General features: G+C 38.1%; 1 protein-coding gene across 1 annotated transcript in view; it reads right to left on the bottom strand.

Annotated features, from left to right (window-relative positions):
• Nucleotides 1-604: 604 nt before the first annotated feature.
• Nucleotides 605-17,539, bottom strand: part of LOC120631435 (protein TIS11) — a 52,866-nt gene continuing 35,931 nt past the window's right edge. Inside the window, exon 2 of the mRNA XM_039901015.1 lies at nucleotides 605-3,602. Coding sequence (XP_039756949.1) covers nucleotides 2,886-3,602 — 717 coding nt within the window. The 3' untranslated portion in view covers nucleotides 605-2,885. The remainder of the gene's footprint in view (nucleotides 3,603-17,539) is intronic.

The raw sequence follows: 17,539 nt of genomic DNA, 5'->3' as shown, positions 1-17,539 counted from the left end.
TCACACAAACATTTTCCAGTAGTGGGAATCGAACCCACGGGCTTGGGCTCAGAAAGCAGGGTCGCTGCAAACTGCGCCAATCGGTCGTCAAATCGGCCCTTGGGTGTTACTCTTAGGGAACTATAATTTAAGAAAAAGTTGCAACGAGATACAGGCGTCACGCTTAAAAGCGCACATAATTGAAAATTGTGGGAAAATCTCCCATCTGATGTTTCCTCAAAAATACAATCTAAGGTTATTCAAGGGGCAGATAAACAAATTCCTTAAAAGCCGGCAACGCATCTGTGGATCCTCTTGTGCTGCAGATGTTTAAGGGTGGCGGTGATCACTTAACATCAGGTGACCCACATATAAATTCAGACTTGTTTTGTATACCCTGTAAGTCAGTTTTGTTGCTTAATGATAGATTAGCACTTTTTTATGTACGAGTTATATGTCTAAGCCCGCTAACATGTTCCACTCTCCAGTGAGAAAGGTATTAGGTATCTACCCTAGTTTAAAAAAAAAATTAAAGCAACTTAATTTAAAAATAAAAGGTTCAAGGATAGGTACGGATGCAATTTGAAGGAATGCGGATAACGGGTAGAAAAACAAAAATAAAAAGAAAATTTTAACATATTTTGGCTATAATTCAATAAAAATGCAGATGGAAATAAGGAAAACTTACAAGAAAATGTCATAAACAAGCTTTAGCCTTAATTTTTTGTCCGTAAGGGAATATAGTAAAGTCAATTTTTTGGAAGATTAACTTACAAATGGAATTAAATAAAAAAAAAAATTAAATACTTAATTACAACTGACGTAGGTACTAGAGTATCTAAACTAATGCTTGTTATATTAAATGACTCATGATATATTACTAACATTAAGTTACAAGTAATCGTAGTACTTAAATGTTTGTTTTAAATACAAAAGAAATTAAATAAATCCGTTTTAATGGTTTATAATTCGTAATGAACTGATAATAAATAATATTCGCGAGCTTTATGAAAAAAACGCTTAAAACTAAATCTTAACATTAGGTACAAAATTATTATCATTCTGCGGTCACCATGCAACTTTCTTTGAGATGGAGAAAAACTGAAACTAAATAGAAAATACTTCAAGAAAACAAAATAATACCACCATCTTGGTTCTGTCTGCTTATAAGATAACAAAGAAAAACCCTTAATGGTTTAAAATATGTTTTTATTAATTGTACAAAGTCTTCGATCTGACATGTAAAAAAATACTTCACTCGAGGCGCGAGGATCAGGAGGGTTACTTCCCGGTAAGACTCAAAGCGTATCTGGCTGGTTCTATCAGAATTTCTCCTAATCACTTAATTGGTCCCTTAATTAAAACATTAAACTTTGTTATATAAATATTATAAAATATCACACTTTAAATTCAAAAACTATTCTACGTCGAAACAAATCACTTAGCTCTGTCAAAGTACAAAAAGTAATAACTGTGCCGATTTGAATAGGATATTCAAAAAGAGACAATAAATAAAAAAAAATCAATATATCGATGTTCTGTCAAATTACATACAGTAGTTTTAAACTGTGCCCATTTGAATATTATATTCAAGTATAGACAATAAATAAAAATCAATCTATCTTGATCAACTAAAAATTAAATATTATTATAATCGATTTATTTTGTTATAATGTAAAAGGCACTTATTTGGAGGGGCTCGCGCGGGTGCGGCGTGGAAGCGCGAGGGGAAAGGGCCGCTCCGCAACGAGCCCCTGTCGACATGCTTCATATACTATTGTCGTCACTATATCTTTATACAATACAGGTATATCGGTGTACGGAGTCTCGGGAGATCGACGGGCTTATTCTCGGATACCTGTCATTTTTTGCGTGCGTTCGAGCGCGATCTCGTCAAGCGCTGGAGCGAGAGAGACCCGAGTGCGGTCGCGAGGACGAAAAAAACAATCACCAAAACTTCAAAACAGGTTTACGCTCGCCGCGCTCGCTCGACGCAAAAAGGAAAAATCCTTGCAGACGTGCCGCTGGGGGCGGCGCGCCGCAGGATCTTTCCGATGCTTCTCAAATGAGCTTCGGATTGTTGATACTAGCTACTAGGTGATGTCGGCTCCAGATTGTCGGGATAGCGCAACGATGAAGGTAGAACAAAGATTTTTGTAATACAAATACTTGCAATTGGATATTAAAATTATAAAATCGTGGTTATAAGCCCGTCTGCCCCCTAAGCTCCATCGGCGCCGGCTGACTCCACCGTTTAGTAGAACGCCTACGCTTTTGCTACGAGGTATCGTCATGAGAGGATCAGTCGAGCTTGAGGTCTATGTAAACGAGCCACGTCCCGTCGACGCGTGCCTCGTCCGTATGCGGTGTGGCATCGCAACTGCTAGCTACAAAATAATTATTAAAGTTAAAGAGACTCGAAATAAATAATAAATTATTATCTTATATCCTTAAAAATAGATCACGAGCGCCTTCTCGCGGTACGGTACCGAGCGCGGATAGGCAGTACGAAATAAATAAAATGTTACTATATGCTAACTTTACAGAGACCACCGCTCGGCGGAGGATCGCATCGGGAAGACTTCCGCGAGCTACACAATAAATATCTAATAATATAAGGTGCCATTTACAAGTGCGTGCCGATAACTAAAATGATGTATATATCTATTATATTCACACCGCAAACTTTCGAGACGCCAGTGTACTTGTTAAACTTTACAATATTACAGGGCGTAAGAGCATCGGTAAACTGGAGATCATTCGTTGAGCGGGTGAGGGCGCGAGGCGCGTCGAGCGGGACGTCGCTCTGGCGCAGTCTGGAAGACGTCGAGTAGGCACTAAGGTGACGGACGATTCTTAAACGCTACGCTCGGGTTGTTGGCTTAGGACTAGGCAACCACTCGCGCTTAGGCGATCACGAGGTCGCCGAACGCGGAAGAGAGGCGGTTGAAGACGGGCAGCCGCTCCTCCTCTAGTTCGGGCGAGTGCGTACGGCGGAACGCGAAGGAAGTGGCGTGTGCGGGCGGTGACATCGCTGGCGGAGAGTGCGGCGCCATGGGGGATTGCGGGGTCAGCGGCGAGTGCGGTGATCTCGGGGAGCGGGAGCCGTCGCTCATGTAGGATGTGAGAGAGCCACCCGAGGATAGAGATGCAAGAGATCCACCCGGCGATGGTGGCTCGCGGCGTCTCGCTTCTTCGGCGTTGTGAACGAAGTGGCAGCGTGGACCGTACGGGCAGAATCCCACAGAGTGGAACGTGCGGCAGAGCTCTGTCTTGTATTTAGGGTGACGCTGGAGGTTTCGGAGCTCGCGCACGCCGTGAGCGAACTGACATTTATCGCCGTACTTGCAAACACCGGCTTCTTCGAATGGTCGGCAGAGTTCGGTCTTGTACCGGCTCGTGGCAGGCGGTGGAGGTGCGGGGTCACTGGTGGTGCGTTCGAGGCGTCGATGGCCCAGGCTCGTTAGAAGGCCGGCGAGGGCTCGTTGTGATGGCACGGACGCTGCTCGCGCGAGGACGGGATGCTGGTCCCACCCCACGCTAGCAGAAACGTTTGTTGCGCCGACAGGACCGAGCGCGCTGCTCAGCGTGGCGTTCATCGTCTGCACTGGGCGAGTTTGGTTCTGAAATAGAAAGGAGGGGAAATTAGATTTCAATTGAATATTTAGTATCAAAAAAAGTTATGGAGTATACCGGATCCTAAAGCTGGCCAAAGAAATAGTTTCGGCATTCAAAGGGCACTCTTCCTCGTTCCTTTTTACCTCGTTACGCACTTGACCATTTATTTTATTATAAGATAATACCCACCCCACTATGGTAATAAAAAAAAAACTCCCTTGAACGATCGGTTACCTGCTATAGAAGCAAAAAAAGGTCCCTACACATTGATTCGGTTTCTCGTCTACCTGCTTGGGCAACCCTTGGTAATAATGGTTTCTACGTTTAACGTTAATATTTCCAATTAAATGAACCTAAACTGGCACTGTTAGCGCCCCGGGGTGGATCGAATTTTAATGGTTACAACCAGATCGCACGACCGGCTTTCGTGTACTATTTATTGACCGTTTGTACCGTATGGGTAAGTATCATCATTAGCAACCCATTACCGGCCCACTTTAGCGCCCGGCTAGGAACGTAGTCCACTACGCTGCTGAGAACTATAGGCCTATCACCGCTTTTGCGTCAGTAGAAGGTTTTCAAATTCTCGCGGCGCGGCGTTTAAAAATTCTAATGCTTTGGGGATCTTTTGTTTCTCGAGGCGTCCGCGCCGAATGCAAGACATCACCATAACAATAGTGGTGTTCACGCAAGAGGTAGTTGACACCGCGCTCGGCCTGCACAATCGCGGTGATTGTACACTATTGTTCACCGCAGGCTTTCCGCGCCGCGGCAATTCAGCGCACTAGGCTCTTACTAATAATAATGTGAAAGTTTGGATGTTCGTTAGTCCTTCACGCCACAGCAACTTAAGTCTGAACCGATTTTTGGAATGGAGACAGCCATTACATACCGAATCATTAACAATTCCCACAGGAGTAATTAAACAATTCCACGAAGATGCGAGCAGGAGCTTATAGTACTAAATAATAACTATACCACTAATCTTGATAAAATTTGCACCCAAATAATTCTACCTTTTATCCGGGTGTATATATATCGGCCTTTTATTCCAGTAAAGGGATTCGACATTATAAAAATAGGCTTTGTTACTAATGCGCGTTTGCTATACCGAGGAGACAGACATGGTATACGATTTTGGCCCAGGAGAACAAACGGTTGAGAGATTTTTGTAAATCCGAAACAAACTAAGACGATGTTGCGGGCTACAGCTAGTGAAAAGTATTTGTCGCCGAGCCAGCTTTGTGGCTGGAGGGGCAATGGTCGACCTGTCGTGTTAAGTAACAGTACTCTTGTAGTGATCGATTCATGATCTATTAGTTACTTGACAACGTATTGTACGTGGCTATATTATGTATTGTTACGCAAATACATAGAAGTTTTAAAATATACAGCGTAAAGGCCATTCAAAATTTTAACAAAATCGCAGTTAAACGCGTCTTGGTTGGTTTTAGAGTCCGTTTTTTTATCATAGAAATACGAAACCCTTCCAGATCAATCGCGTGCCTTATTCAAGTATAACAACGTTAATAATTCAACATACTAATTCTGACTTTCAGAGTGAATTAGAAAATGAATAAATAAACTTTTGTTTATGACAATTGCATCACGTGCCGTATAAAACTTCTACGGGAAACGGATTAAGTATTTATATTTGCGTACTTGCAAGTTTTTCTGTTATTCTCTGGCGAAATTTTCACATGTCACTATGTATTACTCCTGTTATCGAGCTTCGCGTGGCCCTCAGGTCGCCACGATCAGCGTGAAATATTTTTGCTACGAAACATGTACATGATCGTTGATGAGTATAGAATAACGCGAAGGTCGGCATAGAACGCGACGCGGAACATGGTCACTATACATTATGTATGATAGATCACATCTCGTATGCGGCGACCTCAATCGATGTGAATGACATATCATTGTATATTCTATACGCCTTATACCTCGACCGAAGATCGTAAACACGTAACATTTGTGTTTTAGGTTTAGAATATATCTACTGATTAATATTTGTTAGGCTTATTCCCCTCATGGTGTAGTACCACAATCATCAACTAGACCACTATTTTCTTTTATCCTAATCCTTTCTTCATTGACTAAATCAAACCTATTGATACGGCATGATGCGGAGGAAACTCTCTTGCCTAGAAAATGCCTACTCTTGATTCCATCACGCCGCGGAATCCAACCTACGGTCTACTTGCGATCAATCACAGAACTCTTGCTCAAAATTGCGCGCCCTTAATCTGGGGCTAACTTGTAGTAAAATTAAAAAAAGTGCTAACAGTACGCAACGGTTTATATCAGCCCGACAGGTATCATATCAAACTATGGTCAGACTTGGAAGTAAGACTTCCAAGTACTTCTATTTTTCGTACCTCTCTTTAATATGAACAAACGCAAGAGTTAAGTTCTGCGGTTAGAAGCCAAGCAAAGGTAGGCAAACAATTACCCGCAAATGCTTTTAGCCGAGTGTAAATGGCTATTGTTCTGTAGGTAGGATACGAGACCGTGTGGCTTATGTTTTTCTTTGACTTTTCCAGTTTTGCGCAATATAAAAAGGGGACTAGAATTTTGGTTAAACGTGCATTCTGATTTACGTACCCAGTCTAACGTTTCTGTAGCTAAGTTAATTATTATTCTTAAGGCATAGGTATATACTGTAAATGTAACAGATCTCAAGCGACTAGATGCGTGTTGAATTAAATAAATAAAAAAAAATTACGCATGAGGTATTGCGATTCTAAATTTTATTTGATTTGGCGAGCGTAATGTTAATTCCCAGTTTAAATGTTGGGGATATTCAAAGGCGAAAGTATAGCAAGATTATGAGACTAGCCAACCTAAGCTATTTAGTCACGGATGAAATAAAGCAGTGAAAAAGATCAGGGGTTAAATCTGCGGCTACTAAGTGACGATGGAAAATAGCTGCTACGTTGTAATTAGAGAGTTATCAGAGCGAAACATTGGTTAAGCGCTTTCCATCCGACATTGCGCCGCAACCGAACTCCAGGGAAATTTGTAATCACTGTCGATTTCGAGCGGCCGCGGTCATTGCGTTCGAAACTAAGGGCAATCAGACTTACGCGGCCACGTAATTACACTGCACTTTGATATAATAACATGCACAAATTAACTGGAACGTCGGTTTACACTAGTCATGACGAACCTATAGCACGTCGCACGCATAAACTCAAGCACACTACAAAAACTGCAGCAATATAAAACCGCTAATGAAGGCGTAAGAAGCCTAAGATTTATTGAGTATCTTTAGTAACCGTATTGTGTAACTTTTCAAGAAGTTGTTTACTGGTGGCGATTTGTCGTACTTGTCGTAATTGATAATAACGTACGCAGTGACGAATCTTAGGATCCAAAATATAAATCTGTAGTTGCAAATGGTGTTACTAAAGTTTTTTTTCTTCAGTTATCTTTGTGCCTATTAAATAAGCTACGTTTAGTTTAGGGCTAGATGGCTTTGTGTGTATTATCGTTGCATATTTATTTATTTATTTTGGACGAAAATTATTACAACTACACAATACAGACAAGGCCGGGTTCTCACTTGCCTCGGCCTGCGGAACAGAATTTTAGAAGTTATTCTTTAAATATTCCGGCAAACGCTTTTGCACAACATTGTGTAAGTTACATATCAGCTATATAATACATATATCAATACAGTTATATTTAGATGAGAACTTTTGGCATCGCATAACCGGCAAAACCTATTCATACAATGGCAAAGATAATATAACATTTTTTTATAGGCAAGAAGCTTTGGCACGCATTTTAAAAAATGACAACTTTTAAATAGCGAAAGGTTAATTACAGATAAAGATACACAACGTGGTTTCGGCAGGAATGATTCACATGTGTCGTGAAAATCACAAAGCAATATTCACGTTTGGGTAAATATTTCAACAGTCTCTTGCACATACTGTATGGTGCTTTCGGAGAAGCACAGATCGTCTGTTTCGGTGTGTGCTCGGTTTATTAGCGCGCGATTGTGTCAACTGTCAACGCGCTGAACGGCCAACGTGTTTGTTTAGTTCGTTTAGTTTAAACGAAACGTTGCACAAAGATCGAAGACAAAAGTTTTATCACGCGTTGCATTATTTTAACATCTGATTCGAACTGTTCTTTTCTTTACAATATAGTTAATATGTGTTCGCCGTAATCGTCTGAATATTCCTCCTAAGAATATTTTATATTCTAAATAATGTTATAACACAAAATTCTATTTCAATCTTCAGCACTTGAACGGAAACTCAAAACACTAGGTACTTTAAACGCCTTGAGCTCGAGTATAACGTTTCTAAAATGACGCCTTTCTTTTGTAAATCATCTGGGGACTTGATCCAAACGCGTTATAGGTATAATCTAAAACTTAGGTTTTTTTCTGACATCTATATATTTACTCGCATTAGTGACCTTTTATTGTAATAGCTAAACTTCAGTAAGGCCACCGAAAGTAGATTAATGAGCGCGTCGTCTCTTACGAGATAAAAACCAGCAACTTGGTTATCTAAGAAAAAAATTGCCATCCGAGTTACTTGATTTACTAGGTGTCAATTGCATGTAAGTATCTACTTCCTGCATAAAATGTATTATGGACATAATATTAAAAGCACATACTAGTGGCTCATTCAAAGATTTGTAATAAGCGAGAGGAGCGGAGGCCAACGACTCAAGCTGTGGCCGGATATTTACTAAGAGCTGGTTTTCGTTACTGGTTTTAAAGTATTCTTTTAGCGCCTGAGTTATATAAGCTTTTGTACTGGATGGGAGATTAGATCACAATGTTGCAACGGCGCGGCAGACTGGTGCAATCGAAACTTGCATAAAGTTTATATTGTTAATATGCGTCACACGACTCAGCTAAGCACGACGTAATCTCATATGTTAACTTATTTGGTTCTTGTGTTGTTTACAAGAATGTTTTATGCGTAATGTTTCAATGAAGTAAACAAAATTTCAAAATATACTGTACAGAAGGACATAGGAATATTTCTTAACCTAAAAATACTCACTAAAATAAATAACAACAAAAAGGAAGAAAGTCTTCTAAACAATCATTTGCGTCTATGAAGTCGTTATAATTTCCAAGGTTAGAAAAATTGAAAACTATTTTCGACGGGTTATCGAACTCTGAAAACACTCCCATGACAGCGAGTATATTTACGCTCGCAATCACTAAAATTTACACCTCCACGATGTTGTCAGATGGAATACGTACGAGGTTTCTGCTAAATATATTTCCTTCAGATAACCTAAGGGGGCAACGCCTCCGCTGAATAAAGAATGCGAAATGAGGTTTCTGGTGTTCAGTTCTCAAACATTAACAATTCAAATAAGGATGCCTTAACAAAGACTGACAAATAGCATCTGCGTGCCTACCGGTCCAAAATAATTTAACCTCAATAACGCTCAAACGCAATAATCTGTTAGAACTATCAACATTGATAAAACAATCTACGAGAGACTCATCATCATCCACATGCCAACGTCTTTTGTAAGGAGTTCCGAATTTGTTATAAATGCCGTTCCAGCAACTTGGCACCCTGGCACCCCTTTTCCGACTACGTTGTTATCCTAGAAAAGAAAAAAGAAAGATCGGCGCCTACTTTAGGCTTGCAGAGAAATTTCTCCTAAGTCGACTTTAAAGTGTATTTTATTATGTCTAACGTCTTTTATTCATTATTTCCTGTAACATAATACGGGGAGCATTGGACCGGGGCCATTACGAAGACTCTCGCGACAATTGATCCAACGACAGAGTCAAACAAGAGAGTCGTAGCTTAATTGAACGTTAATTGGCTCTAATCAAATGCGTTCTATATTTAAATGAACTTTTAACGACATAAAACACTTGGTCATCGTCGCGGCATCAAATGGAGATATTTTCATTAAGATACATAAGATAATATTTAGATTAACGGTCAAATGTGATTTGTGGTTAGACTATTACATACATCGTACATCGCTATCTTCTTTGATGATGCAACTAATAACTATTCAAAAACTGGTTTCGACCGTGACGGCGCCAAAAACTCAGTTATCTATATTGTTGGCTAAGAAAACATAAGTAAAAATATTCGTTAATAGTATTTATCAAAGAACGCATGTAAATAAAATCCATGATCTGGTACGATTGCATTTTTATCAGGTACCCTTTTGTAATTTTGGACTTACCAATGCATAAGTTCAAAGATTTTTTGTTACAAAACATTTCTTACAACGAGGTTACTATATACAATTGTTAAATTTCTTAATGTCAAGGTTGCATGGAAGCATCCGGCTCTGCTTTCATCTCTCACGAGATAGAAAAATTAATGTTAAAATGCAAAATGTAAATTGTCGACGATGAAAAAGAGCAACTGCTGAGTTTCTTCCCGGTAGAATCTGCTCATCGTTTCGGTGGTAGACACTACACACAGACATACTAGACGTTTCAGGAGTCTATTTAAAAGAAATGAATTATGAATTTTATATTATACAATTACTATCTACTATATATATTATTTATACATTATACACACATGATATTAAAAATTTAAATTTAAAACGCATGTAACTCCGAAAAGTAAGGTGTGCGTGCCGGGGCGCGAACTGTTTCCACGAAAGGAAAGCCGAGCCCTAACCCACTAGGCTATCTTAACCCTGTCACATTTTTGTTGCACACAGATCTTTGCCTTTTTAAGACTTCTCCACTCGTCTCAACAAGCGACTCCCTGCGATTCGCTTGATGTCTTCAGTACACGGAGTGGGTCTAACAATGCTGGGTTTGCAACTCCAGTACCGTAAAAGTACAGGAAATTAATGATATTGCTATATATAGTTCACGAATCTGACAGGCACTGATGGCTATCAAAATTGGTCCATTTCTCTAAGGACCGAAGGAGAGGGTCTTGTCGATTGCTTCCATCACGTTTATTGGATGATTGCGCGAATATAACTAACCGAGATGCACTGGCCCCCTCGCGACATCTCAACCGTCCTACCAATGATAGTCCGGGAGCTGGTGGCAATGATTGTTAATTGACTGTAATGTCAAGCTGAACCGTTAATCAGTAAAAACGTTATGAGGTATTAAACACCAATTAAGATACTTCTGTCACTTTAACAGTTATATCTAATAAGATGGATACGAATAGTTGTTAAGGCTCTGAATAATAACGCAAAGTTATAAGTAGTACCATTTCTTATAAAATTTGAAGATATACCTTGGTCTATGCTTTAAAACAAGAATGCAAGCGTAGGTACAAAGGATAGATACATTATAGATACACTTTAAATGCAAGAAGGCCGGATACGGCAATGCTTTTTCTCATTACTTATAAAAGTTCTCAGCTGTAGGAAATTAGGGACCAGCTCTCTGCCTATGTTGGCCATATCATCATTAACCTTTCAAACTGTCGCCCCTTTGTCTCAGACAATGTTTATTTTGATTTGCATAAAAGGGAGGTTGTCGCGAGCTGCGACCGACACGGCCAACTCATGCGCATTGTATTCCTATTGTAACCAACGGTTACGAAGCTATTACACTGCAACTACGTACTGGTATCTATATTCAAATAATGGCATATTGAATAAAGATTAGTCAACTTGTAGACACGTTAAAAAAAAGTAATTCGGCGAGTAAAACACAAGGATGCCTCCTGACTTTTTACTTCGTGCACTTATAGTCACCGCGTTCGGATTGAAATAAACTAACTCAGCATTAGAAGTACGGTATTTAAGCAGACCTGCCCACATAAACAACATAAAACTATACTGATTTACGTCGGTTTTTTTTTACTGTCAAGTGAATAGCCCAAAAATATCTACCTGAATGGATCACACATGAAACACAAAGATCTTTGTGTACTCCGTTATCTAGATAATAATAAACCTGAGGAGTTTGTTATCTGTTTGCTTAAATGCTAATCTCTAGAAAAGTCAGTCTCATTAATAAAAATAAACGGCATTTAATATTCAAATTCATTATTTGACATCGCACTTGCAAGACAACTAAATAGCAACAAAATAAAATTAGATAGAACGCGTTGCAAAACTACCCTAGCACGAGTGGGCGAGCGTAAAAAAGCGGATGAAAGTTTGAAATGGAAAATTAATATCTTATTATTTAAAGGCAGTCGCAGTCGCAGGGAGACCGATAGTTTAAATATCAAGTGCCGCCAACTAATCGATTTAATTTCAATTTGAAAAATATCTCTAGAAAACTGTAGCCATCATAATATGCTTTTTTTAGTCTAGAATATTAATGACAGTTCGAGTCTTATGAACATCCGAGGATTGATTTTTTCATTAACGAACAAATTCATTTTCATCTCTATTTTTCGCGTAGTACAATTTATTTTATAATTTACCTACCTAATCTTGTGGGCAAAAAGTCAATAAAACAATGAATGCAGTAAAATAACACTAATCATATCAAGGTTGATGAGATGTGTATGAATAAATCATAAACCGTAAATTAGACGTTTATTGTTATGCTCAGATCTATATAGTGTAATTTGATTTAAGAAACAGTAAAACCAGGACAAAGTCATGTGTCTGACATAAATCTTTCTCCTTTTAACACAAACTTAGGCTGAGCAAAGTTATAGTACGGTCTATAAAACTAAACCTTAAGACTTTATCATAGCTTTCCTTCAGTAGTCATTCAATGAAAGCACATTCTCTTGGGGTGATAAAAACTATTTACACCTTTACAATATATGTAAGTAAGAAACAAGGATTTGATAGGCGAAGTCGCGGGCATATGCTTATATAAATATATACCCGTACATGACCATTGTACGGAACATTACACTCCCGCAGAGACTAGAAATCCGATAGATTCATAATTGGAACGAACATTTGTTAATTGCTTCGGGTGGGGAGTCATCGGAATTAGACTCAACCGTTAATAGGGCTGAAAGTGGCACATACATGCTGTAATATTCTTAAAAGCTTTTTATATACTTTGAGCTATAATCTGATGATTATATATCATTCTCTCTCGATCTATTCACTGCTGATTTTTTTTATTACCTTCTTATATGGCGAACTACTAGTAGTAGAAGGATTCAGAGCAACCGGGAATCAAATCCAGGATTTCGGGCTTACCACGAGCCTTACAAGGTAGTAACGTTTTACTAAAATTCTCAATACTTTACCCGACAGTGACAAGTAATACGACGTATGCGTGTTCAATTAAACCATTTTTATTTTGGTATTCTTTGTTACGATTTACCCCAGAATGGTTTCGTTTAAGGAAAATATTTAAAGAGAAATCTCTTTAGGCAAAAGGCTGCCATAATCACTCTAAACCACATGTTAGTATGTGTAAGTATACTAAAGCCTTAAGAGAGGAGATCTGTGTCCAGAAATACGACGAGCCTTATAACGATGATATAAATAAAAGCGTTCAATAACTAAATATCCAGGAGAAGAATATAATGATTCCAGATATAATTCATGAGCTTCGTATCATTTCGCAACACTTGGAAGCCCTATCAACAACGTATCGCAGTCCGCAGCCATCGGGCACAAAGGAATCATACAGCGGACTGTGCGCACTGAACGTCTGTTAGATGAGTAAGACCGGACGCGCGACAAGCGTGGCGCATGCAGATGGGCTAACTCCGCGATTGCCATGCGAGACCAACCACCTATGGTAAAAATTCCATCGCTCACCTCTATTTGAATATCTATCAGCCGATTGTTTCTCGTTATTACACTAAACAATGGAAACATATTGTATTTAAAAGTCCCAGGCAAAATGCTGAGCGTACAGGAAATCACGTAGAACGATGTTTCGAGAATTGTTAAATGGTTGTCATTTAACGACTTTGTGTATTAATATAATTGCATTAATGACTACCCTCCATTCTAATGCACATATAAGGTTCGTTGACATTTACACTGATAGCAGCATGCATGATATATTGTTATTGCTATGACAGCCTGTGTACGTATAATGGGTTTTGTAGTTCTTCATCCAAGCGTAAACATCGCCTGAGTAATGAAACAATTAGTAAGATTCGTAGGCCAGATATTTTAAGTCCTACACATAATGTATATTGCCATTAATACAGCTAAGAACTTATAAGCATCCCAATACTGGGATACATACCGCCTGTCTCTCCTATAGCTCACACCGAACTTGGTGTTTAGGAACATTTTGAACACCTTTAACTAAATCTCTAACTTTAAAAGTCAAAAGGATTTGGATAATTTTCAGTCCTTATTTGACGATGATTGATTTGATTATCTTCTACTATAAAAAAACTATAAGCAAATTGTTATGATCGTTCGCGTTGACAGAATACGAGCGGATAAGCGCAAGCGCAGACGCAGAGGCAGGCGTCAGGCAGTTTATTGCGCATGCCATAAAGCCCGCTACGAGGTAGAGCGGCCGTAAACCGATTGTCAACAAAGGACCACGTACAAGTCGAGCGTGTTTACCCCTCGGCCGCTCAAAGCGGAGGAAGCACGTCCCCCGGCCGGGCCGCTTTTAGCACCTCCTTATTTATAGATGCAACAACACCACGCCGTCCGATGTTGATTTGCAGAACCAAACAAGTAAACAATGTTACTCACGATCTGTGTAACGGTCGGCAGAGAAGTAAGAATAAGTTCTACCAATAATGCTGCAAAATTTATTTTAAATTCAAATTTCGTTTATTTCAAGTATTAGACCTACTTTACTTTAAAACTTCGTACTGTATGTTTATAGTTACTCTGTCACGAGTTCAGGATGCAGATTCTTGTAAAAAAATATTTTTCTACCACTTGTAACTAGCGTCTTCCTGCGAACACCTTGCTGCTAATACTTCGTTACCAGTAAGTACCTAGGGTCCTAAACCCCAACTAAAATAATTCCTCTTAGGCATGCACCCCGCCTATCGCCACTGTATTCATGTTGATAATATAATCACTTTCAAAAAAGTTTATTGTTGTTGGTTTTTTTTAAATCATATTTCCTAATTCTTTTCCTTTTGCCTCTCCAATCTTACTAGGAGAATTAAGACGACAAAGAAATCATTAGGTTTAATATTTTAAACCTCAAGTTCTTTGCTTAAATTATGATTGCTCGTCATTACCGACGCTCATGTCATTAGTGACCCGAACTGGACTCATGTCAGTATGGTATCTTGTTGCAATTCCTTTGTCCATACAATTTTCATTGTTGCGTCACTACTGAGCTACACTTTCCCCGCAAATTGTCTGGTGACTCACTCAGATATAATATACAAAGAAAACCGTCTTATGACTAATACACGCTTAGCTTTATTGTATTCTGGGTCAGTTAATGTGATATCGTAATCGTGACTTAGAAAGTTGTCAAAAGTTTTAAAATAATGATTAACATAACCTTTACCTACACCACATTTAACGTAACTACCAATTCTGAGTAACAACCCAGCTTATTGTCTATTACTTTCAAAACTTGTTTTGGAGTGATTTAACAAAAAATACGATTAGATTTACACGCAAGACACTTATTTTATTTTCCTCCACTTTATTTGTCAATTTTTTTTGTGTTCCTCTTTTTTTAATAATGCGAACATTAACCTTTAGTTCCCATTAATATCACACAGGCTTCGTACCTACGTAGCAAAATCCAATAATATTTGATTAAGCTAAATTGAACATTCTTCGGTAACCTTGATTAAATATTTTGCACCTGGTTATGTTATTGCTTTTAATTGCTATTTCTTTATAATTTAAAATTTTTATTAACATATTCTACATATAACCTTGCCCGTTTGCAGCGTCGCGTAGCTAAAATAATTTTTCTTCATAATTTTATACATTTTTATTACTCTTCTTTAATGTTATTGTTTTTGCGTGTGTTTTTACACAACTAAAGATTAGATATAGAATTAAAAGAAGTGTATGTTATAAATGGCGCATGTTCCTACTTAACGTATTTGCTTCTCTTTCTTTGTCTTGTTTTATTTACATTTATAAAGTAAAGAACCTAACGACGCGTCATACCTACTTTCCTTAGTGTAGCACTGATGCAAATAAATAGAAGATAGCTGTTTGGTTCTACCTTTTGTTGTTATTTATATCTTTAATGTCGAATAAACTGTTTATATGTAAATGGACTGTAAATACAAAAATATTTTTTATGTGCTGTTCTCAATAAAATTAGTGTGGCAACCATCATATTTTCGCCAACATGATAACTGTTTTTTGATCATTACTTAGTGTGGCAACCATCATATTTTCGCCAACATGATAACTGTTTTTTGATCATTACTCCTGAATCCATAAAATCGTTGCTTACCTGGAACAAAGAAATAAAAATTAAGTAAATAAAATATAAGTAGGGATATCATACATAGGTATATATATGTTTCACTACAAAACTATTGTTTTTAACCAACACCGCAAGTTGCAAAATAACATAAATTATTTATGTTCCTTGAGTCAGTATAGATATAATACCCAATTGATTAACATTTAAAAACAGAAGAGAAAAATTTTTACAACATTTATGATAAAATTTTAGTTCAACGAGCGAACAATCCTGTACCAATAACAGATGTTTATAATTTAAGCAATAAAAATATCATATATATATAATTTGGCGACGAAGGAAAACATTGTGTTGGAACCTGCATGGCTGAGACTTTTCCATAACATACTCAAGGCCACCAATCCGCACTTGGCCAGCGTGGTGGATTACAGCAAAAAAACTTCTCATTCTGAGAGGAGATTCGTGTGTTGTAGGTCGGTTATGGGAACGTAGAAAAAGTATGACGTGGGTAAAAAATGTGTACATTTACGAACATACCGTATACTAACTAAAACCATTAAATTAATATATTTAAAAAACAAAAATACAATATTATCCATTTCTTGCTAAGCAAGCGATCAATCTTATTCTAGTAACTGATACCAGAATCTACGACAGAGCTGCGTGCACGTTACTATTTGTTTCTAGCTGCCTCAATAAAATTAATAACCGGCATAGCGTAGGCTCCCGATGGCCGGCCGACCGGTCTGCATCGAAAGCGACAGCACTTCCTACAAGAAAGTAAAACCCTACTCAGCTAGCTGGAAAACTCAGAGATGACCATAATTTATTTGCCACGTCGAAATCAAGGGTTATCAACGCACAATTATTGAAACCCTGTCCACATTATTAAAAGTTAGACTGGTAGAAAATGCCTCAAGGCATAAAGTTTCGCCTATGTACATATTACTTTTTAACTGTGCAATAAAATATTAAAACAAACGAACAAACAAACAAATGTTATTTCGCCGTGACAAACTTTTGACTATCTAGCTAGCATAGCTAGCATGTTCGACTCCGAATACCGAGATCGTTCATAAGTTAAATACTCGAGTTAGAACCAAAATATTAGGAGGTGTTGCATGCAATTGCTAGTACCAAGTACGGAATTAGGAAGTTGGCTCCTTCCACCCGTACTGTAATGGTAATTGTTAAAATTCCACTATTCTATGACAGTGTGCTTCGGAGAAGACCATTAAAGGGCTAAAGAAATTACTTCAATAAAACAATTTTTAGAACCATCTTCGCTTTTTAAACTGATTTTACCGTTGACTGATTAAAAATTACATTGAAACGCAAAGTTACCCAACTTAAGTTAACAACGTAAGTGTTTAATTGTTAAATTTTATACTCCTCCGAACCAAGGAACGCTTCAAACTGATTCATTGCGACACAATTCGGTTATTATCGTGAACCTAGCAATTTGCGACATTTCTAGTCGGAACGATTATCGTGTAGTGGCCATTTATCAACTAGTGCAGGTTAAGCAATACTCTGGTTATGTAATCTTTGTAATTCGATCGCTACCGGTTACTGAGTTGCTTAGAACTTATGACGTCATACAGGAATGAAATAGGTATTAAGTAATTTTATACTTAGTAACTGAAAAGTTATTAAATTTTTACTAATGATTCAGTGCAGTAT

This window comes from Pararge aegeria, chromosome 18 (genome assembly GCF_905163445.1).
Source record: "Pararge aegeria chromosome 18, ilParAegt1.1, whole genome shotgun sequence".
Taxonomy (NCBI): Eukaryota; Metazoa; Arthropoda; class Insecta; order Lepidoptera; family Nymphalidae; genus Pararge; species Pararge aegeria.
The sequence above is the reverse complement of the archived record's forward strand: the minus strand, read 5'-3'. Positions and strand labels throughout refer to the sequence as shown.